The sequence below is a fragment of the Melanotaenia boesemani genome, chromosome 4 (genome assembly GCF_017639745.1).
Source record: "Melanotaenia boesemani isolate fMelBoe1 chromosome 4, fMelBoe1.pri, whole genome shotgun sequence".
In the NCBI taxonomy this organism is placed as follows: domain Eukaryota; kingdom Metazoa; phylum Chordata; class Actinopteri; order Atheriniformes; family Melanotaeniidae; genus Melanotaenia; species Melanotaenia boesemani.
Window position 1 is genome coordinate 1,920,660 of NC_055685.1, and position 25,094 is coordinate 1,945,753.

Consider the following 25,094-nt stretch of genomic DNA (forward strand, 5'->3'; position numbering starts at 1 on the left):
AAGGGTGAACTTAAAGTGGCTGATCAGCCCAAACAGAAGGGGTAACACACAAACACCTAACTAAGCTAACAAAGGAAAACCCAATCCCCCCTCTTGATGCTGGTGTGTGATCTGGTCCAGTTAGTTGGCTCCACCCCGTGGCCACCTGCTAGTTCCCATGCCGAGGGACCGGAGCCACTGAAACAAGTCAAAAGAAAATAAATATCACCCAAAATGTGCGCCAGTTCTAGAATATATGTCATGTTACTTATTAAAATAAACTGTCCAACAGAATCATATAGTGCTCTGTAAATTAGATCCAATATGAAAACTAAGTGTGTGTGTAGTACTGTCCACTGCAGGTTACCACTCGTGTGGCTAAATGCAGCCTTTGGTGAAAAAGGTTTTCTGACCTCTAAAACCCTCCAAGCTTAAATGTGTCCAAAGTTTTATGTTTTAATATAGATATAAATTTAATAGACTTTTATACGGCTGCATCATTTCTGCATCAAGTGATGTTTGATCCGAGTTCGGCTCCCTGGCCTGGAACTCATCTCCTATCTGTGTTCGGCAACCCCTTCTTCTTCTTTGGTATTTTCACTCATGCCCGACCAAACGGTGGCAGTTTGCGACTAAAATGTGAGACAGTACGAGTGAATTCTTCATCTACTCTACAACGGTGGACGATACATCTACCGGTCTTTTTCTTGTAGTAGTTATAACTGAATTTATTTAGTCGCTAACAAACTTCTGCTCCCCTCTTCAGCCCAGTAGTTCAGTAATAACAGATTAGCTGCTGGTTTGTCGACTCAAACTAACTTCAATACGAGAAAAGCAGACGAACACCAACAAAGAAGACGACAGCCAATGTGTGTGTGTGAGCGGGGATGAACGAGCTCTGTGATTGGCTGATGTGTGGAAAGAGGCAGGTCTTGGGGGATTTATTATTCCTCAGTGTTGCTAACTTAGTGACTTTGTGGTTATATTTAGCGAGTTTTCAGACCCTCTAGTTGCTGTTCTGCTTCGACTAGAAAGTGAAAATCAGATCATCAAATCTGATCATATGACAAGTTAAATGTCTGCTTTGTATCCGTTCAGCCAGTAAAACGTTTTTTATGTCAACTGCTGCAATAAAATGTGAATTGTAAACATTGTAGTTTCTGAATTTATTGTTCAGGTTTTTATCACTAATACAGTGACAATGAGAGGAAATGAGAATATTTACTATGCAAGGTGATTTCAGTGTGTGTCCCTAAATGTTCTGCTTGCTCCTAAAAATGTAAGTTAGGAGCCGCTGTGGTCCTCGTATAAACGGTTAGTCTGGAGCCCTGCCGTCATTTATGTTCTCACAGTAAACCTGATGCTTTTTAGCATCCACTGTATCCTGGACTGGTTTAGAGGACTGGTGGATCAGAGTTAACTAGCTGGGGAAGAAAAGGGAGAAACTTAAACTTGTTTATTTAATATGACACCTACAAAGCTTTCCATAGAGAGGGAAGATTTAGGTTTCATGTGACCTATGAGGTGTTAGCAAGCGGAGCTACAACAGCTAGCATCTTAAAACTGGGCCTTTGATCACGTCTCTGTTAACCTGTAAAAATCATTGGCTCTTCTCTTGACTTGAGCCCCTTTTTATTGGTCAGGTTTAACTGGTTTATTAAACAAAAATGCACAATATTTATCAGGGAATCTAAATGACAGGATTTCACATCACTGTTTTGGTATCTGACTCGTCTGTTTCTTCTGTTTGCTGCAGCATCAGGCTGGATTCACCAGGAATTCTGCATCCGTGTTCCATCCACGCAGACCAGGACCATCATAAGGAAGAAGGAAAGCACTGAACGGCACTGGGACAGCTGTCTGATTCCTGTTTCTGGTTTATGGAAGGATAATCCAGACCTGGAAACCCCCAGATGGAACTTTCTTTTTTTTCAGTTCTTTTTCATTTTTGATCCAGTTGTTTCTGGGTAGTTGGTCCAGAGAGGAGGTATCATCCAGGGGACAGGGGTTTGGAGGGTGTCTCCAAGCCTCAGTGCTTTATTCAGGGGCCCGGCCACGTCCCGGGTGATCATGACTGTTACATAACTAACAGTCGCTGTAAGTGGAACAAGGAAACCAGCGGATCGGAGAGGGTAATAATAGTCCCTGTTAGTCCACATCAGGAACTGGAGTCCGTTCTCCACAAGTCCATGTACATGGATACTAATGGATGACCTGCTGGATTTTCCCCTCAGTATTTTGAAGAGAAAACATCAACCAGTTCCTGCTTTTTATCTTTCAGTCCTATCTGTAGTGGTCTAAACTGGCCACCAGTGGGGTTCAGGGATGCCCCGACACAGGAAAACCAGACTACTCCACTGGCCTGCGTACAGACTGCTGATCTTAAACAAGTTCCTGGACTGAACTGCTTTTCCCTCTTTTTCTATTTCCACACTGCCTTTTACTGAACTGCTACAGACTTTTCTACACGTCAGAGTCCCACTTTCTACCTTTCTAAAGGGGAGCGCCAGTCAGACCGTCATCCCCTTCTCTCTGATTTCTGCTCCTCTAGCAGAACCAGCCTACCTCACCGTGTCCACCTGGAGTTCCCTGGATCTGGATCTGCTTGTCCAGCATCATAGTGTGCTTTAACTGACGGGTCTAAATCCACGTCTTTTCATTTTTCCACACAGCTTGTTTTTATTGCGCTATCATGGTTTCTGAACCTTTTTCGTTGATTTAAAGTAGCTCGTCTTCAGAAGTGTGTTCTGTTGTGGTGAGGCGGAACGGTTTCTGCTGGCTGACTCCTTCAGATAACATATTTTTCCACAGGTTGTATCAGTAGTAGTCAGTGGGAACACCTTCCTCTGGATATTCGCTGGCTTATCCTTTCCTAGCTGTTTCCTCTAGCCGATAAGGAAACAAGAGTTTTACCTTTCAGACTCATTTTCTCCTTATGATCCGTCTTACAGTGGATCGGGACTGGTGTAGGAATACTTTCATTCCCTCCTGAACTAAGTCTGGTGATGAACCTGAAAACAGAAGCCATCCTCTAGCATTCCTCCATCTCCTTCCTACCTGCCCTGTTTTCCCACCACTCGTCCATCCACACCGGACGTTTGAATGACGGCTTCCTGGGCGTAGCAGTCTAACCAGACCCGCCGGTGACCACACAGGAAGTGATGCCAGGTAGCAGCAGTAAGAGCGGAGGACGGGGTGCGTCCTCGTCGCCTCTCCCTCACGCTGTGGTCCCGCCCAGCAGACCCCTGAGACCCTCCCGCTACGTTCCGGTGTCGGCGGCCACCTTCTTCCTCGTCGGCTCCACCACGCTCTTCTTCTGCTTCACGTGAGTGCAACAACGCGCACACACAGATCAAACTCACTGTGAAATACACAACTTTCACAACGGCTGTGTTTTATTCCCAGTAGAACATAAACAACATATCAGACGCTGAAATGTTCTGCTTCCATGATGCTCCAGATGTTGTGTACTGGTGAAGGTCTGGACTGCAGGCAGGCTTTCCACAAACTAGTTCACATCTTCATCCAGGTTTCCACGTTGCCTCATTTTAAATGAGCTTTGGTCCAGAGAAGACGGAAGAAGCTGGTTCTGGATCCTGTTCACATCTGGCTTCTTCTCTGCATGATGGAGCTTTAGCCTAGGGCTGGACCATGCTGAAAAAAAGGATATCAATTAAAAAAATCATATTGATCGATCGAAATGTAAAACTTTAAGTGCAGGCTTGGCTGTAGTATGGTATAACTTAAGAACCTACGTTTATTATAGAACACTAAACACCGAGGTCATATTCACCCCTTCGTCCACGAAAGTTTTAAAAAAGAAACTGAGACCCGAGTGGCGTCAGACGTTTATTCTCTTCTGGTTTTGTTGACAGAAGTCAGAACAAAACCTCTGCATGGACATAAAAAAGGCTCAGAAACCGGTAGGACTCAGTTACCTAAACCACCACCAGTCAACTAGAACCAAACGAACTGGTGGCGTAAACCAGCTCACCCTTCAGCCTGGCGTCACTGGGGATGTTTTACTTCTGTTTGCTCTGCCTCTCCTTACTGCTACATCTTCTGCAATACACGTGCTCTGTTGTGGTTTGAGTGGGGCGGGGCTTGGTGATGGCGTGCGTCTGGGTCTGCGTTTGTGATTGGCTTGGAGGAACTAACGACTGAAACTTTTATAAAAACTGTGGCTGTTCATTCAGTCGTTGTTGTTTTCCAGCTTCTTCAGATTTGGTCTAATTCTGTCCACGGTGGAGCTGATGGTCACCAGTTTCCGGCTGGTTTTTCCAGCTGCTTTTCCTGCTTGGCCACCGGTTGAACTTTACATGCTGCTCGCTTGGAGCATGTGCTCCAGTCGCAGTAATTTTCCTCCGTGTGTCTTCCTCAGGTAATGACAGCCAGCTGTCAACCAGTGTGACATTCAGCATGTTCACATCGTGTCAGGAGTCAATAAAACGGATTAATCCTGCTCTCACCTGATTTCCTTTAGTTTGGTTTCACAAGTGAGACTTATTTTCTACCATAAAACTATGTTTTGACTCTGGAGACAATGGCTGTGCGGTGCATGTCCGATTTAAGATGAGCTAGCAGCAGGATGCAGCCACAGAGGCCAGTCCAGCTTCCATCTGTAAACCAGCTTTAAGGTTCGGTGTTTGACCAAGTAAAAAAACGGTAATATACTGGAAAAACCGTAAAAATGGCTTTTCTAAGGAAAGAACTAGCAAACAGAAACTAGCAAGTACTACAAACAGCGCTGCCCCCTACTGGTGGAAAAAAGCATCACATCAACCAATTAAAAAACTCATCTAGCGTGGTGTAGTTGCTGGGGGAAACTACACAGCAGTGGTAGCAGGTTTTCAGATTAGACATTTGTCACATTTAGTGTGTTTGAATTATAAGTTAAATATTATATTTATTCATGATCAGTTGTTTTTTGAAGCGGCACAAATAATTTATAAGGCTTCTCATGGCATCTGATTGTTTTGAAAATGGTTGTACCGAAGAAAAGCCTCAGGAATTCTTACATTTTAATGTAAATAATGTTATAAAACTAATATTCCAGCAATTTCTGCATGTTTTTTTTTTTAACAATTTACCATCTATATTTACATTCTTAGTTAGATGTTGTCATCTGGACATTGCTCAACGCTGCATGGCGAGACAGTGGCGCCATGACAAACTTGGATAAGATGCCATGACATCATTAATCAGTATAAATCCCTCAATTTTCATCCAATCACCATCACACGTACAGTGATTAATCAGGGTCTGCTCCTGAACAGATACATAGAACTACTTCTGGCCTTGGACTAAGCCCCGCCCACTTACAACAGGAAGCGCATCTTTCAGACGCTCGGGTCCTTCTCCTCAGGAATGAACCTCCCACACTTAAAATGCTTCAGATAAGCTCAAACCCTTTCATTATACATTAAAATGTTTCAAGCTCTTTCGCCAAACGTAACAATGCCGAATGGCGACCACCGCCATGAAACAGGAAGTCTTTGTAAGTGACCCAATGTGCTCCTGATCTCCACCAAACCTGACAGGGAGGACAGACTTTGACAATACCATAGTCCCGCCTCCTGGAAACAGGAAGTTCCAACATTTTAACCCTTTAATACCTATAAACTCTTTAATATCATCCTTCATGAACACATGGTTGACTTCTAACTAACTGGTTGTTATTAGAGCTACAAACTGAACATGTATGTACATGACTAAACATTCAAATTCACAGCGTTACCTGACTGTTTCCATGGCCACATGGAAATCTTCTGGTGTTAAAATCATGCTCATTTTTGTACTAATTTCACCAAATTTATCACAAGGTCATGAACGCTTCAGATGTCTTTACTGAGTTTAGCATTGATGGTGTCTTAGCTGTATGCAAATCAAAGTACCGTTGATCTTCAACATAAATGATGACACACAAGCCCTGACTTATGCACATTTTCTCAGTAGCTTACAATATGCCTTGTGTATTAATATAACAAGTCACTGCTAAACCCTCGTGTTTACTATGATCTGAAAAACATAAATACATGTTATCATTATTAGTAGGGTTATAATATGCCCTTTAGTATTAATGTTACAAGCTACTTCTAATTATTGTAGTGACTTGTATTTGTTTCATATAACTAATATAGATTATACACAAAATGTCCATTTCTTAGTACTTTATTAAATTACACTAATTATTCTTTCTTGATAACATTAGAATGCAACATGTTCAGGATAAAACTAACATTCTTCTGTTTAAATGAAGATAATGTGTTGGTTAAGAGTTTATTGTGTCTTTATTTTGTTCATTTATGCACATTTTGAAGAATGAACATATACATACTCTTAACAATAACCGAGGTGCTTATGAAATGTTTGGTGGTGCTAAATGTTGTAATGACTAAAAACATTTCATTTCTCTTGCATCCCTGAGCCAGTAGTATTTTAAGATGAGTTGCAGTTGTCTCGTCAGTGTTCTGGTATGAAGTTTTTTTCCCATGCCAAGATATTCACTGAGTTAAAGATAGTAAAATGTTATTTCTATCCTCAAATAGGCTATTTTATCATTTTTTATCTATTAAAATTTTCATTTATGTCCTAATTTAGTAATTAATTCAATGTTCCATGCTTGTCAACATGACCTGCTTTCAGCAGGGAATTGAACCCCATCTCATTTGTGAGGGAAACCATTAGCAGTGCCTTTTGCTTGTTTACATGATATGACAAGGTAAAGCCAAACCTGCACCAAGAACAGCATGTGTGTGTCGGAATTTAAATGTGATTTGTATTTTAAAAATATTCTTTCATTTGTGAGGTTTTAATATCATTTAATAATCATAATCAGACGGTGGGTCTGGTTGTCGTAATTTGTTGAGGTGGGATCATTTCAGGTCTGGAGATGGGGGTCAGTCTTGTGATTCGGTGGTTTCTGATTGACATTATCTCTGTTGCCTAGGGAGGGGTTGTCAGTAGTGGTATGTGGATTTAAATCCACTGGTTGGGTGTCCTGTCTTTGTTCTTTATTGTGTCTTCTTCTATATGTTGGGTTGAGCCTAATGTGTGTGTGTGTGTTGTGTGTTTGTCTTTCTGCACTGTGTGTTGACTTTGTCGTTCTAATACTGTTCTGTTTTGGGTGGGAGAAGAGAGCTTCTGTCAGAACTGTCCTGGTCTCTTGTAAAGTCCTCTCTTTGGTCTTTCTGTGGCAGGATTCTGTTGAGTTGATAAAATGGGAATTTTTCCAGTTGGGCTAAGATCCTGTCCATTGCTGAAATATTAGTCAGTTTATGCTGTCTTAATGCAGGAAACGAAGCCTTTACACAGTTTTATTTTTCATTGTTTTTGTTTTCATTTTCTACTTTGCTTGTGCATTAATTAATTATGGTTTGATAACCAAACAATACACCCCTTTTGATCTCACAAAGATCAAACTCCTCTAAGAACAAAAATTCTACAATGTAAAAATTAAGCTTTAAACAATAAATGGACAAACATCAGTGGATGACTGGTGTCTAATAATCTAACTAGAAGTACAAATGATTGCCTCGTAATCACTAAAATAAACTGGTGACTGTTGCCTCGACTTGATAAAATGATGTCTTGATGTGAACATGGTCAATCAGTGTCCCTCTTTCTGTTGTCGGTTCCTGCACTAACTGTGTATTTCCTCTTTCTGCCATGAAGCGGGACACTGCAGAAGACTTCTAAATGTCATCATTAAAATCTCCCATCACAGCAGCTGTATTGCTTAGTGGTTCAAGTTTACTAAGTAATCCACCTTTATGTTCCTTATGTAAGGATACAGGACAAGATGGTGGTCGATAAACCACAGCTACCTCAATAGCATGATTTACAACGTTATACTACACATTCCAGACTGATATGTGCTGCATGTAAAATGTTATGTCACATCATCTGCACAATACATGCCAACCCCACCATGTTGTTGGTCTTCAGTGCCGGATCACTGCTACTGTACAAACTTCGTGAACAGTTGTAAAAACTATAAGCAGCTGTCTCCACAGATTCCAACGATGCCGCTGCAGGCAGCCACGTTTCAGTAACAGCGATGCAGTTAAGCTGTAAATGTTGTGTACATGATGTTAAATCTATGTGGTGCTAAGCTTTGTACATTCACCATAAACACACTAAATGTGTTCTTTCTCGCAAAAATGGAATCATATTTTCAATGCTCTCCTTAACATCATCTTTACACTATAAACGTTTGACATCTAAATCCTGTATAATCAACCCTAATGAACTCCTCACACGACTTAATGCCACGTATGCTTGTCCAGCTGAAAATATTTTACTGAAAGATACTACTGCGTTATCCACAGTAATGCCTTGGACCTTATGTACAGTACAGGCCCAAGCTAGTTTTAATGGAAACTAGGGCTGCTCGATTATGGGAAAAATGATAATCACGATTATTTTGATTGAAATTGAGATCTCGATTATTTAACACAATTATAGATGAGAGGGAGGGGGTGACATTTGAAGTGTTTACTGTGGTAATGCCGACTAGTTTCTTTCCACCAGGTCCCCATAGTTATTGTTTGTCTCAGACCAGCAGCTATGTTCCGTCTGGTATGATCTGGAAAAAAAATAGTCTGGAGACATTTCGTTTTCACGTTGAAATCCGCGTCAATAAAATGTAGCGCGACATTTCTATACTGCTCTGGTTCGGCTTTACCACAGGTCCGTAGCGGTGGCGAAACATCGGACTGTCACCACGTCTTTCACACACCCTCACTACACTCATCATACAGGGAAGAAAGAGACAGTCCACTAACATGGTGGTGAGACGGCAGTGATGCCGTTTGTCCAACGTGTTGATGAGGTTCTTAAATCCCGGATTGTTCACTGTGTTAAATGAGAAAAAAGTTCTGTTTGTTTATAACGTTTGTCTCTCTGTGACTCTGGAAGCTGGTGGATTATTTGGTTGCGACTCACAAAAATTGAACATTTTTCTATTTTTTTGTGTTGCGTCGCAAGCCCCCGTGTGCACGTCTGCGTGCACGAACGCAACATTTTACATGCACGACTGTCGCCTGTCGCTTGGCTGGAGGAGGGCAGCGATTTTCACTTCCTCACGCAAGTTTACATAGAAAATGATGGAGAAGGAGCGACGCCGCCTCCTGTGTGTCCAGGTGTCTGCAGCTCGTTCTGAATAAAACTAAAGCGGTCGGGGCTGTGGGAGGAGTCTGCAGCAGTGGGAGGAGTCTGCAGCTGTGGGAGGAGTCTGCAGCAGTGGGAGGAGTCTGCAGCAGTGGGAGGAGTCTGCAGCAAAGCGCTGCAATGACAGCGGCACTCGATTTGAAAACAGCACAAATCGAGGGACAAAAAGTAATCGGACCATTTCATTTTAATGATCGTTGAAAACCCAGATCGTAATTGCGATTAAAATTCGATCAATCCAGTCCTAATGGAAACTGACGACACAATCCACCCTTATTGGTTGCCCTCTCCTCCTCTGCCTCAGCACCAGTAGAATCAGCTAAATCTAACAAAGTACTTCCACATCGTTTTCTCCTTTGTACACCTACATGTTTATCATCAAATTAACAAAGATTTTCTTTGGAAAGGGACTTTTTCCTGACGTAATTATACGTGTAACGGTACTGCAAACGCCATTAACAAGACCGTCAGCAACATCTATATTTTTACACACACCTGCACCTTCACCTATGTTCAAAACGTCAGACAAGCATGATGACCATCTAACAACTTTAAGTTACCTGTTTTATTATCATTAATGAAATCTTGTGCATGGATAGAATCATTTTCAGGGCAACTCTCCATCAGATGTTTAATATTGTGCTCATTTACATCGTGATTTGTTGTGAATATATGTAAGGCAGAGCTGACCTCACCAGTTTCACGTGATTTTAAAGGTCCACATCACTTAGAATGAGTTCTAATCCTATTTAATAAACGGGAAAACACCTCATCTTGCTGCCTATCTATGTCAATTCAGCTTTTAATTAATTAGACCACAAGTTACTACTCACGTCATCTATATACAATGGTTTTCCCCTTACTGGAGGCAACTGGAAAAAAATCTCCCACTGCTACAATACTGATATTTCCACATGGTGAAAAGTCACCAGTTTGTTTTATTTTGTCTTATTCGACCATGAATGTACGATAACAAGCTGTGATCTACCATTGATCACTGTATAAGACACATAAAGAATTTAGTTTTTCTTCACTTAAGGGAGTGTAGGGCAAACGTACATCCTTCCTATACTAAATGTTGTGTGGATTGTAGTACTTTGCAAATTGTATGCTGCTATAACCGTAGGAGCTGTCAACAAAACACAAATACTATCAGGATGACGGGATGTCGGTGATAAAAGCCTCATTGATTCGTATTGGATTGCTTTTGTCAAATGGCTTTTCCCTGTACCTGCACCTGTAATAAATAAATGTAAAGGTTCAGGATTTTTACCATTTATCTTGTCTAAGCACCTGATGTGATATAAATGGACAGCTGTTTTTCATTTAAAGATCTAATTAAAGCTAAGCCATCACTTCTGTTCAAAACATAGTTTTTTTTCTCTAGATACATAACCTGTTCATTTGTCACTGATAAATCTGCAATGTTTACCTCTGAATCTTCTACAGTTTTTTCTGTTTCTTTCCTTTCTTCTAAACATTCAAGATGCTCCGATTCCTGCTCAGGACACAGCTCACACCACACATCTTCCAGTACTCTCATTTGTATCTATGTCATTTTTAATATGATCCAAATCATCTGCTTCTGTTTCAAATGCTCTTTTATTTTCATCTACAACTGATTTTACTGAATGTCTAGACCCATCTTTAAATGTGATAAAGCCACTTTGATAAAACTGCTCATATGTGATGGAGTTAGAAGATTTTAGTTCACTGTCTAAACGATAAGGCATGAACAACTGCATCATGCTACGATAGTACTTTTCACACTCTTTAGTCTTTGAAAAGCGGACATAACAATTAACTGCTGGTTGTGTGCGTGTTCTTTTAGTTATAAAACCAAGGCCATTTTGTAACTGTACAGCTGTTTTTACTTAAAATACGATAATCTGATGCAAATGTGGCCAAACACATGTTATTAAATGGATCATAATTGGGTCTACTCTTGTATCGGTCGACTAAACTAGTCATCCACATGTCTTCTGTGGTAAGTTCCTGTGATGATGCCTTCTGTCTCAAAACACTGAGAGGCAAACGCATTTTAATTTCATTGTCACTGTTCTGTACAAACACCACCTTCCTAGAACATTCCTTTAAATGCATATTAGTTAACCTGTACACTGCCTCCTGAGCACTAACATCTAGGGTTGCCACCTTGGATTTGTGGAAAAAAGGGACACTGGACATAAAGTTTGGGGCAGAGGAATCGGGGATTATTATCAGTTCAGTGAGGATTGTAACGAGTATATCGTTTTTTTCTTGCCGGTGGCTTACATGAATTTGCTCCTTCTCCTTCCTCGTCCGTTGTCTCTCCTCCCATTTTAATTAAAGACTCCAAAACTTGGCGAAAATAAGACGGACGCCTGATTCAGCTTGCTGTCTGTCTTCCATCAAGTTTCCCTCCCTGGCCTGCTTGGCTTGCGCGGGCCACTTTCAGCGCTTGGGCACGTCACGTGCGTGTGACGTACAGCCACATTAACACAGAGGACATCTGTAGACTACAGAACGAAGGAAATCAAATAAGGTTTTTGCATTTTCCCCGAAAAACCGGGACAAATTGTGTCCCGGGAGAGATTTTATTTTTCCCGGGACAGCTTGTAAAAAAAGAGAACAATTCTGGGAAAAACGGGACTGGTGGCAACTCTACTAACATCTCTGTTGTGAAGATACACACTTCCTAGTCTTTTCAGTGCCTCTTTAGCGCTAACATTACCGTCTCTAGATGCTTCTCTTTGAGTATTTCCCAACAACAGTCCCATTTCCCTTTCACTTTTTGACATGTATGAGATGATATAGACTACACATGCATATGCATCAACACAGTATTGGACGTCAATATTTGCATTCCAAGCTTTCAGCAGTGGTTTGCTGTACTGATTAATCCAAACCTCATCAAGCTGCCTTTTCAACACAACATGTGTATTACGAGCACAACGATTATATGCAGCCTCAAACATTTTTTGAGTGATTCCCAAGCTCTTAAATAACTGCTCAATGCTGCCATAATTACACTCTTCATCTGCTATTGCCTTCTTGATTTCAGCTAATATTTTACTTGCTACCTCCATTGTTATCTGGTCTTTTTTATTTTAATCCTTTCCAGCACATGCACACCATAATGACTCATCTGATTTATCAAGACAACAGTTACAAATCTTTGTCTCATCCTGAATATTTTTACCACGACAAATGAATGTTTTACATGACGCTGGCCTGGGGAAGTTAAATCGACAGTTTTTTTTCTTTGTACGTGTTTTTGAATGACGCTTCGAATGCTGCTGAATAATAGATCATCCTCTGGTGGCAATTCACATGTTACATATTAATAAATGCAGTAACCTCATCGTCTGTATTTCTATCAATAATTGGAACATTTCTTACCCAAAATAAAGCATGTACATGCGGAGAGCCACGTTGCTGAAATTCTACACGATAATAATAGTCCTTTATTTCCGCGATAGGATGGGACTTTGACATGAGAACCTCTCTTAAGAAACGATGCCAGTGAAAGTCAAACATACGTGCTGCAGTGACAAGTTTTTTACAGCTCACATCTATCTGCCCACTCTAGCTGTTCTACCGTCTGTGCCCTACCTTCCTGTTTCAAAATACTATCAAGAAGATTAGTCCTACGCATGTCAGCAGATGAGAAAGAGCAAAACCAAGTAGGCACGCCAAGCTGACGAACACAAGCTAAAAGATCCCGCTGCTCTGACTGCCAGAAAGCTGGTGTACCTCGAATGGGTCGAAGAAAACGATATCCATCATCAACCTCTAACATTTTCTTTAAAGAGTCCTCATTTTTCAACAAGTCACTTAACTTTTGAGATCTACAGTTTGACACTACCTGCTCCAATTCTGACATATACTGTGCAAAAAATATATAATCTACATTCTGAGCAAACCTGCCATCAGCATGTAAAAGTCTATTATTAAAATACCAAGACAATGTCAAACGATGTGGACGGATTTTATGGTATGTGTTAGATCCTAAAGGAAATTTGCTTCATTTGAATGGTCTGAAAGTAACTTCACAGGATTATTTCCTTCACATGGTGCTACATTTAATATCTTATCATAGTATTGGTCAAGGGCTTCCTGACCATTAGACAGGTGTCTTGAAACATGCAGTGTTGCTGCCTATCATGCAATAACTCCTCTTCTCCATCATCACGTGTTTCAGCAGTTTCATCTTTACTACTTCCTTCATCTGCTCTACAAAACTCATTTATCCAGTTTTCATTAAACTAAAACATTAATCTTTTGTAATACATATTATTCATTTTTAAATATTTAAGGACATCCATTATGTGCATACTGTCAACAAACTGATATTCATAATGTCCTTTATAACTTAATTTACGTTTAAGTTTTACAGACAATGACCCCTCCATATTTGAACGTGGAAACAGGTTGATTGTTTCACAAATTGATGCTGGGACACATGTAACTGGCCCATGAACACCATTCTGTCCACCTTTAGGTAATGCTAGCATTTTCATGAATGGTATATGCAAAGCTATTAAATGCTGTTCCAAACTATTCAAGCATGCTAATTCTGGAGGAATGGAATGAAGATGCAAGTTATTTGCGGCACATTCAGGCAGCATTTGTCCTTTACTAACCTTGTAATGACAAACAAAACCATAATTTACCCCATGATGTTTCTAACGATGGGCAGGACATTATGTGCAAATACTCATCACATTTTATTCTTTTTATAATGGCTTACAATTTAAAACCTGCCGTTTGAAAAGCAACCCACTTGCAACAACAGCAAACATAATCAGGTCCTTCCTCAACTTTATCCAGAAACTGCTTCATTACAACCTCAAAATCTTTCAACTTGTCTTTGTTTTGTTGTCTTTTTAAAGTTACTAAATCTTTTACTCGTTTCTTATTCTTAGGAGTAGAATATTTATTTGTACAGATTGTTTTCTTAGCAGCTCCACATCTGATTGGTTAGATATTTATTTTTACAAGGTTCTTTTTTTCCTTAAGAAAGATTTATGTTTACGTTTGTTGTGTTCTTTAACTTTTTCCTTGTGCAAGAGATTATGTTTATACTTAAGTATACTTTGTTCCAGCTTCTTTTGTTTATGAAGATCATATTCATATGGAAGTCTGCTCCGTTTTTTCATTTTTTCCTGAAGACACATCTTGTTTATATTTCTTTTACCTTCATCCTTCTTTTTTCTCTATACTTTTCTAAAAAGTTTTAGTGTCTCTCTATAACACATTTGATATTGATATTTTGATCTTTGTTTGGATGCCCATTTACTTTTTAAATAGTTTGAAGATGAATATATACATTTACAAATATTAGGTCTAACATCTATCTTTAGTAAGGCTATCTATGTCCTGTACCTCAAACAACTGCCTAACTTTTACATTATCCACATCAACAGCTGGATCTTTGTTTTGTTTTTCTGAAATTGTACCCTTCTGAAACTGTTGTCTTGCAACATTCATAACACGTCTATTTGTCTATTTGAGGTAATTTCACACAGACAACAGTCTCATAATGATTACCATTGATATTGGTTATATATATTCCCTGTTTTGACAACAGATGGTCCTTACAACTATATTCAAGCCAGCGACCATTATAAAAGGTAAAGATATTAACGCCTAAACAATCTGCAGCTGCTTGAATCTCTACCTCTGTGGCCCCAAGCATCAACATAACAAATCCTGGACCTATTGAGGTAATCTGAAACTGAGCTAAACTCCCTTCTCAAAATTTCCTCATATCTTACAGGATTGCTTTGTAACTGCTTCACAACAGCTAGTCTAACTTTCCTATGATGTCTCTGAGTCCCAGAAATAGCCAAACTAATGGCACGAAAGAAACAGGAACCATCTGGAACTATTTTCTCAGTCAGACAAGGTGGACCTAAAAACCCCCATGCTAAAGATACTGCTGCAACCTTCTCTGATTCAGTATTCAGCTTTCTACACAAAGCATCTGCAACCTCCGTTGACATTGGATTGAACTCTAAACATCTCCTACCTCTATCACAGACAAATTCTACATCAGAATGGACTTGGTCAGCATCACTGAACTTTGATGTTGAATTTCTCCTCCTGTCCTCCTCTTCTTATCTATATGGTTGTCAAAACTTGACCTGGCCTGCTCAGTAGGATCATCTAAACGTGAACTAAACTCACTCACATCAGCAACAACACACAAAGACACATGCTGACTTTCACTCTGAGCTACGCTGTGAATTACATTTACTCCACTAATCTCAAAAAGCTTACGTGTTACTGTGATACCATCAGCAGATCTATGTATGTGGTTGTAAACTTCACTAAGACTACTGAAATAGACAACTACACTTGTACCTGTCACATCTATCATCCCATCTGCACTGCGTGCATGAGAATCAACTCCTTGATTAATCCATCTTGATTAATGATGGCAGAAGTACTGTCACTCAGTGTTAAAAAGCAAGTTTCATATTTTGTGCAAATCTTTGCCAATCCATCACGGAGAGTAGTGTGCACACCTGCATTAATAAATTCTCCAGTAACCACATCGATTTCTCCCGAAACAAAATCACCATAATCAAAATAAAACTTTTGTCCATCCACATCTCTGTTGTTAGGCAAATCCAAAATACAAAGTCTTTCCTGTCCAGCACTGATTTGATTACTCTCCTGCAAATATCAGTACAGCTCATCTCCTAATACTAAAACTTTATCCAAAGTCTCAGACTGCCATGTAAACACACTGTGCAATTTATGTGTAGCTAAGGCTAACAAGCTTATTGCTACACACTGCAGGCCACCATAAAGAAATCTAGAATCGCCCTGATGAAAGTTTCCCCTGAGCGATCTAACATAACTAGGGGAACTGCCATCCTTACACTCACCTGAACCTTCTCTACCAGCAAAAGCCACGTCTGTCTCCATCCACATGACTTTCTTCTACATGAATGCATCTAACACCATACCCCTGTGCATTCTGAGACTTCTCTAAGTTCCTAATATGTAACATCAGGTCATTAAAAAATGTGTTAAAAACGACAACTGATGTTCCAGTTCCTGCTGCCAAACCCTGATTATTACATATTCCACAATCTACAACTGCAAAATAATCATTGTGATGGATAATCAGACGTGTAGCACCATCAAGCTCTAAAAGACACATTCCCTCCACAAGCAAATACTCCTGGAGCTTAGCCTCCATCTCAAAGTCCTCTTCAGACACATCACAATTCCCACCAAATGGGTACGCCATCTTCACCTTCCACCTCCTACCAAATACATTATGTCGCTCAACCAACTTGCATAGCTCCTTGTTTCTGCCACTTTTCTGTTTTTCCCTAAACAGACATGCCAGTAACTTTTTCCCTTCCACACTGACCTGATCCACATCTGATACTCGCCAAGTCCACACAGGAGACATTTTGGGTTTAATTGCAGCTACAACACTACACGAAATGAGTATCTGAGTGCTATCAGACACAGTTTTAACACTCTTTCCTGAAATTAGAGGGACAGGCATTTCTGTAGTGCACACACAAATGTTAGTGTCACTCCTACCTTTGGTGGCTTCTTGTGTGCGCTGCAAGCCACCACCCTCTGGCGCCTGGACAGCCACTGGAACCTCTGAACAGGTGGGTCCTGGCACGTCACAGGCACACACTGGGCACGGTGTGGCATCAACACAGCTGGCCGACACCTGGCTAGATGCTGCCTCAACCTTTAAAAGACAAGAGTTTAACAACAAAAACATGGCATACCAACATAGCATTTCCACATAAAACTACCCACAAAGCCACAGGAAAAGATACATAGATTTAATCATAAAAATGAAAAGAATATAAACATTTACACTTTCATCATTTATGTTCACTGACACCAACTTTGGGAAAAAGACAATGTTCTTCATAAACAAAATGCAATTTAAAAAAAAATCAGGTATTACTCTTGACAAATTTGCTCTAACCTTTTCCACCGCTGCGTCTGCCTCGACACCAACAGACACCGGAGCACGTGTTGTAGGTGTAAATATAAACATAAAAACCATGTTAACAAAAGAACTTTGGTATCACTGCGGCTTTCACCATGTGTAATACCACAAATGATATACATGAGACATTACAAACCTGCTGCCTAAGCCGCTTCTGCTTGATGACAGCAGATCTGCAACAAGGTTCCTCAGACAAGGGCTAAAGCAGAACAAAGGTTTAAGTATCTCCCTGAGAAATTATCTACAATATCATTAACATCAAAAGATGGTGGAATGAAATTATTTCACTATGACACTTCATCCACAAATAAAAAAATCTCCAAGACAATTACCTGTTTGCCTGTAGGAACGTCTTCAAGATCCGATGGAAAAGCTTCATCCACGGCAGCCAGAATAGATGCTGAGAACCGGACAGGATTGAGTGGGATGAAACACTCCTTAAGGCCACCGGACTGCCATCTGCCTGCAAAATCAAGGCACAAACATAGTTTCTGATCATTTGTTTGTAATAACTCCTACCCCGCCCCCCAAAAAATACATAAACCTACACCAACTATGAAAATCATTATTGAGTTTGCAGTATTAATGTTAGTAATGTCTGTTATTTGACTCAGTTCTTCCACTAAAATACAGTTAAATAAAAGTTAAAATAAAACGTTTGATTAATTTAAAAATATATGTGAATAAAAATAATAAATATAAATTAAAATATTTATTTTATTTTAAATTAGCATTGTGAATTAATCTTGCTGTGGAGTACCAGCTGTACTGGTGAATTTATCTTTAGATTTAGACCATAGGTGATTCTATAAGCAATATAATAAGTGAGGCTACTGGTAGAACATCATTCATGCAGTCCTCTGATTCCCTTTAATGTTAAATCATTTTCTCTACTCCATTAGTTTTTTGGCCATGAAGTCATGACTCATATGAACCAAAATAAAAACCAGACTCTTTCCTTAGATGGTAAAACATGTCTTTTTTACACATAAAATGGTCCCAGATAGTCTGGAACTCATGTTCCTCCACAACACCACAGCGAGCTGCTGCAGCCTGCGTCTCATTCTAGGATTTCCTGACAAGTAAAGCTAGGACGGACATCATGACGTAGCTGCAGACAGAGAATAATGTTCATCATTTTAACTTCTCCCTGCTTCACATCCACCCTCCTGTCATCTGTCTCACCACGCAGCTGATGGTGGGATGAACCTCGTTCTGGACTCTTAGATATTTTCTACACTTTATTTCTGCAGTGACTTACTGGCTTTAAGCTGTTAGCTAATGGTATGCTAGGCTAGGTTGGGAAACCCACAGTGATGCTAACATAAACAGACAGGGAGTAAATTAAGCTAGGTTAGGTAGATGAGAAGATGTCTGGCTGCAAAGTCCAGTCCAGCTGGAAGGTGTGAATTCCGGTGCATGGCCATGTAAAAGTGGTTTTACTGCGGACTCTGGTGTTCCAGCAGACTCCAGTTTATGCCAAGCTGGAGCATCTGGTGGTTCTTTGGTTGTTCATGAACATCCTTACTACTTTCCTTTCAGCTGAGGGAGACAGTTTGGGTCTTCTTCCAGACCTCAGCAAAGTGCTAACATCCCAATAACTAAAATGGCTCCACCAGACCTGTGTTAATCTACAGTTCTCCCTCCGAGATCTGCCTTGGACTGAGTATTGGTCCATCCACTGAGCCCTTTTTATTCTGGTGAACATAAACTCCCAGCTTCAGTAAATTGTGATCACTAAAGAGCAGTTAACAGGCTTGGTCTTATCAGGTAAGAGATGAGTCTTCAGCAGCACTTAATATTTAGGTGAATGTATGTGTGCATCAGAAAAAAATCCTACTTAAACTCAAACTTGTGCACCAAATTCTTGTTTTGAGGAATGATTGAAGCTGCATCGATGTTGCAGACTTTACTGGGGTGAGCTGCTGTAAGTTTGCACACTTGTTGGTGATGTTGTTTTTCTTTACATTTCAGATGTCCGTGGCTTTCAGAGCGTTTCTCTGTAGCTGTTCCCATCTACAATGGAGCCATCTTCTTATTTGTGTTGGCTAACTTCTGTATGGCCACATTTATGGACCCCGGCATCTTCCCAAGAGGTGAGAAGGTTTATGCCGCAGTGCAAGTTTTTTTTGTTCCCATTGCTGAATAAAGTTGTCCATATTTTTCTGTAACAACCACATGTAGACCTACTGGATAAAAACAGGTCATTCTGACTATCTGTGTGGCCAGTAGAGGCTGTATGACGGTCTGATATGTGTCTTATCTGTGTAGCTGAGGAGGACGAGGACAAGGAAGATGATTTCCGCGCTCCGCTCTATAAGACGGTGGAAATTAGAGGGATCCAGGTCAGGATGAAGTGGTGTTCAACCTGCCGGTTTTACAGGCCTCCACGGTGCTCCCACTGCTCCGTCTGTGACAACTGTGTGGAGGTGTGTCCATGCTCACACGCTTGCTTTCCCTCTCCAGTGTTGTTTAATCTGTTTCCAGTTGGGCATGGAGCTGGACAGCCTCGGATTGGGGGTTAGGGTTGCATGCTCCTATTCATCATTTACCTTTCAAAGATTTGAGACAACATAGCAGCTTTCTGACTGTAAGCTACTGAGGAGCTGGTCGGACTAAGTAGACAGCAGAGTTTTTCTTCTTTTCAGTAGAAAGAAATCTGCTTCTTTCAGAAGACCATGCTCAAAGCTCAAAGAGCTAACAAGACACTAACTGGAAGGACATCGTCATGTAGGCATGTTATTGTTGGCTGATTTTAAAGACTTTTACAGATAAACATCAGTTGTTTAACTGGAAGAGTCTCACAGCCCCCCATCAGCTGGATACCCTACCATACGCAGTCACCCTACCGTACATAGACACCCTACTGTCCATAGACACCCTACCGTACGCAGAGTCGGTCTACCGTACGCAGACACCCTGCCAGAAACCACTTTTAATGTTTGTATCTTGTTGATTTATACAAACACCTCTCACCTCTGAATGTCTGAATCCTGACCTAACTCTGTAGGACTTCGACCATCACTGTCCATGGGTGAACAACTGCATCGGCAGGAGGAACTACCGCTACTTCTTCCTCTTCCTCCTGTCTCTTACGGCACACATCATGGCTGTGTTTGGCTTCGGCCTGCTCTTCATCCTCTACCATCAGCAGAACATCGACCGTCTCCATGCAATCGTCACGTATCCTTTACTGTCCCTCTGTCCTCTGTCTCAACCAGACTGATCCATGAAACCCTGTCTGGTGGGGTTTTGTCTTTAAAGATCTGGAAGGATTCCTTGACTCTGTGTTTCCAGACTGGCTGTAATGTGTGTTGCAGGTCTGTTCTTCATCCCCGTTGCTGGTCTTACTGGTTTCCATGTAGTGCTTGTGGCCAGAGGCAGGACGACCAATGAGCAGGTAGATAAGTTATTTCAGTGACTGTAACAATTATAGATTTTGTTATTGATATCAAAGTCTCTGATGTTCAGAGCAAAAATTAATTTCCACCACAATAAACTTGTAGAACCATATCAACCCTCCTCCTGGGTTTTAGAATCTAGAAATGGTAAACTACATCTCTGCTGTGTGCAGAATGAATAAACCCTTCACATTAACTCAGAGAAACAGATGAAAGGGTCCTCTACACGGTCCTCTGCCTGGACCAGGTCCTCTACACGGTCCTCTGCCTGGACCAGGACTTCTACACGGTCCTCTGCCTGGACCAGGTCCTCTACACGGTCCTCTGCCTGGACCAGGACCTCTACACGGTCCTCTGCCTGGACCAGGACCTCTGCCTGGACCAGGACCTCTACACGGTCCTCTACCTGGACCAGGACCTCTACACGGTCCTCTGCCTGGACCAGGACCTCTACACGGTCCTCTATCAGGACCTCTACCTGGTCCTCTGCCTGCACCAGGACCTCTACACGGTCCTCTGCCTGGACCAGGACCTCCACCTGGTCCTCTACCTGGCCCAGGACCTCCACCTGGTCCTCCACCTGGACCTGGTCCTTCTTTCTGGAAACTCCATAATGAAAAAGCAGGAAAACATCTGGCTAGCTCCGACTTCCAGGTGCTGGTTGAGACATAAATAATCCGGGACCAGGGGAAATAAAGAACCTGGACCACTGCTGGAACTAGACACTCCTTCTGCTCCAGACCATCAAACCCTGACCTCTTTAAGGCTGGGTCGGTGTGCATTGATTATGTTGAGTTGGTGTCATGTTGCATTTTTTTATGCTGCTCTTCCTTGTAAGACAGGTGTGTTCTCTCCCCAGGTGACGGGGAAGTTCAGAGGGGGTGTTAACCCTTTCACTAACGGCTGTTGGAAGAACGTTACTCGTGTCCTCTGCAGCTCTCAGGCACCCAGGTGAGTTATTCACATCCATGCTTACAAACTCTACACAGCCATGGCGTGCTCCATGTTCTGTGTTCGCTGGATTGTTTTTCTAGGAACGTTAGCAGCTTTTCATACCTAGCTTCCACCAGTTAACTGATCAAAGCTCGTTAAATACAGCAGGGTTGGTTGCATCAGGCCAACATTTAGATCATTAAGTCCTGAGTAAGAACATTCCAGAGCGTTCTCAGTTTGGCGTTGGGTATATGTGGTGTTGCAGGTATCTGGGCAGGAAGAAGTGTGTGCAGAGCGTGAGTGTTCAGCCTCCATTTCTTCGGCCACAGCTGACAGAAGCCCAGCTGGCTGCAAAGATCCTGGACAACGGCATCCAAGGAGACCTGCACAGGGTAAGAACAGCAGGAGGCGCCTTGCTGAAGCCTTATCAATCTGTTTGATTTAATCACCAGTCAGAGAGAAAAAGCCTTCCTCCACCCTGCTGATAAACACGTTATGCAACTGTGCTCCTCATTGAAATCTGCACTGGATTAGTTTGCATACAGGCATGTCCAGATGGCAGCAAGAGTTTTAAAAGCACTTTGAAATTCAGTTTGTAGAAATCCTTCATGTTGCAGCAGTAAGCAGTTTAACATCACCAGTTTTATCCACCAGGAGGCCCCGGTGAGAACTGGGAGGAAACCGTATGTTACTCCTGAAGTAGCTGCAGGTTTTAGAGCAAACTCCTGCTCAGATTTTACCTGCTTCATGTGGTTTTATTGTTGATCATTTTAACAGGAAACTGAAGTCAGTCATTGATGCTGCAGCTCTACTTAAAACAGAAACAATTAGATCCAAACTCGCACCATCACGGAGAAACGAAGAAATCAGAAACCTCAAAATAAATTGCAGCAGAGCAGAGGTGATGGAAGAAATCAAACTTAACTATTCATTTAGTAATTTTTAAGGAAAAAAATAAAACAAAACCGTTAAAAAGGCCAGAACTCCACTTTTCCAGTCTCATTTCAGACAAAACAAATCGTAAAAATATATTTATACAGCGCTTTACTGTACCTGGAATGATTCCAGAGCAGTTTACATAACACACGGCGGAAGCTGCCATGCAAGGCACTAAACACAACCCATCAGGAACAACTAGGGGTTCAGTGTCCTGCCCAGGGACACCTCGACATGAAGATCCAACCTGGCAACCCTCGCCGCCCCAGGACAGAAAGTCCTGGTTGTTTTTACCCATGTCCTGGATGATGTAAACATCCTGGTCCAGTTTTCTCCTAACAAAACCCAACAACCTGCCTTTTAGACCTCATTCCCACATCACTTTTAAAACATTTTCTGTTTTCTTTGAACTTTTAAACATAGTAAACTGCACAACCACGGTTTTTAGGCGGCTAACATGCCTTAGATCAGAGTTGGCTCAGTTAGCTCTTAGCTACAGGCAGCTCAGAGTTTGATAGACGTCAATCCTCCACCCCCACCCTCACAGTCCCCATCTCAGCTCCACCATTTGCCCATTTTTGGATTTTCCGGGAGTCAAGACACCCGTGACGCTGCCAAGATGGCGATGGTGGGAACTGCCCAACGAGCTTCACTTTTGCTGTTTAGAAACCTACAAATGACGTCATGGAGGCCCGGAGAGGGAGCGGGATTATTATTGCAACAACACATCATCATTAGGGTAAAACTAACCTGTCTCGCAATGGTCTAGTCCCAGCTCATGTTCCCTATTAGTGGGTGATCTTTTATATACAGTCTATGGGTGCTTCCCTACATGACTTAATTCATCCTAAAAGGTAAACAGTATACGAAGGTGGATTATAGAGGACAACAGTATCAAAGTTCATAGTAGGTGATGAAATGACATTCAAGGCTAGACTTTCCAGTTGGGTTTTCAGTTAAACTAAATGACATTTAAATTAGTCTTTGATGTATATTAATTTTGTTTTTGTGCAGCGTGACAGTTTCTGAGCGTGTTTGTAGCATGTAATCTGTTCAACCACCGAGGTTAGCACACCCTGCATTAGCCGCCGCTCTGTCTTCCGACCAGCAGCAAAAGCCCACGCCGCCACCCACAGCCGCCGCAGCCTCGCGGTTAGTAGTTGTAGTTGTCGCCGTAGTTGTTCCCTGCTCAGTCCTTGGATGGGGATCTGTCAGGCGGGGTTACCCACTGGTGTAGCCTCGGTCAGATGTCTTCACACGGGGCTCCGATGCGCTTCGCTCCTTGGCATGACGTTGCTCCAGTGTCTCCTGGCCTTCCTGCAAATTTTTCTGCAGCTCCGCTGCGTGAGACACTGGTGTGGTCAGGGGTGGTGCCACCTGCATTGCTTCACCTGTGTCAGGCAGGATCCCCACACAGGTAGCCTGGTGTTGAAGCGTGGTCGGGCCGGGTTCAGATGTATATCTCCAGCCAAAAGCACCAGTAGAACTTCAGATGCATACGCTCTCTCTTGCCGTGATGGTAACCATGGTAAGCCAGAGTTTCTGTCACTCTGGCCTTTTGATGTCCAGATGGCATACAGAGTGAGGTGTCCATGTCCAGCATTAAAAGCTTGGTTTGTTCACCATTGTTTAAATAAACCTTGTTGCTTTTGCTGTGGGGTAAAAAGTTGTAGGTCCAAACACACATTAACAATAAAAAGCTGTAAAATACCAGGGGCATGAGTGGAGCCCAACAAACCACTCCTGCCCCCAGCAGCCATGTTGTCGCTGTAGCTTGGATTGGGGTCAGTGTAGAGCTTGAATCTGTGCTAATGATTTGCTCCAGCCCTGTAAAGACTAACAAGCCCATCAGAACCCCAGCTGGTTCAGATGGAGGTTCCCCAATCTGATCTCTACTTGCAGTTTCTTTGTTAAAATGTTTAAAACTGATCAACTTTTCCAGGACAGGGCTAAAGTTGTATGACTTTTTGTGGTAGCTGTGGAACATGAATAATGACGTTTTCTTCTCCCCACTAGTCCAAGTCCAGTCTAGAGATGATGGAGAGTCAGTCATGTGATGCTGAGCCACCGCCGCCTCCTAAACCGGAGCTGCGTTACCCTGGAGTCAGCAGGGGAAACACTGAGGGTACTCCAGTCCAAACCAGCTTCTGATGTAAACACAAATTCGACTATTGTCTGACTCGTTGTTTCACCTCCTTCCTGCAGACTGCAGCCTGCTGAACAAAGCCCCTCCCACCCCCACCATGTACAAGTACCGGCCTACCTACAGCCCAGGAAAGAACCACACAGCACTGACGCATGCCTATGCTAACCAGGTACTGTTCTGGTTCTGATCCGGTTGCCCCTGCTGCTGCTTTGTCACTACAATCTAACTCGTCTCCATCTTTGTTTTTCCTTTTGATTTCCTGTTGCCATCTTGGTTTGGTTTCTCAGTGGCTTACTGTTGATCAGTATCAGTAAGTGGTGATTCTGACAACATCCTCCCTCCACTTCTAGTCTCTGTTCTTCCCTGTTAGTTCTGGACCTGGCTCAGATCCTGAAAAGACCAGTTATTCCTGCTCTGCTGCACTGTTCAGAGTTAAAAAATGGACTTTTAATCAAGTTGGGCAACCGAGTAAATCAGGATTGGTGTTGTTGGTTCTGTTCAGTATTTGAGCCAACATGTGGTCCAGAACCTCCCATCTTATGGTCCA

At 41.9% G+C, this 25,094-nt stretch overlaps 1 protein-coding gene across 3 annotated transcripts in view; it reads left to right on the plus strand.

The window, feature by feature from the left end:
• LOC121638786 (palmitoyltransferase ZDHHC5-A-like) overlaps positions 1-25,094 on the plus strand; it is a 34,927-nt gene that overhangs the window by 3,550 nt on the left and 6,283 nt on the right. Inside the window, exons 2-11 of one of the 3 annotated variants that reach the window (XM_041983768.1) lie at positions 1,736-2,790; positions 2,931-3,304; positions 19,106-19,227; positions 19,403-19,560; positions 20,142-20,314; positions 20,429-20,531; positions 21,392-21,483; positions 21,731-21,857; positions 24,418-24,526; positions 24,607-24,716. In XM_041983768.1, the coding sequence (XP_041839702.1) occupies positions 3,141-3,304; positions 19,106-19,227; positions 19,403-19,560; positions 20,142-20,314; positions 20,429-20,531; positions 21,392-21,483; positions 21,731-21,857; positions 24,418-24,526; positions 24,607-24,716 (1,158 nt within the window). In that variant the 5' untranslated portion in view covers positions 1,736-2,790; positions 2,931-3,140. Of the gene's footprint in view, positions 1-1,735; positions 3,305-19,105; positions 19,228-19,402; positions 19,561-20,141; positions 20,315-20,428; positions 20,532-21,391; positions 21,484-21,730; positions 21,858-24,417; positions 24,527-24,606; positions 24,717-25,094 lie in introns of all 3 variants that reach the window. The other 2 variants (XM_041983770.1, XM_041983769.1) reach the window with 2 other exon arrangements.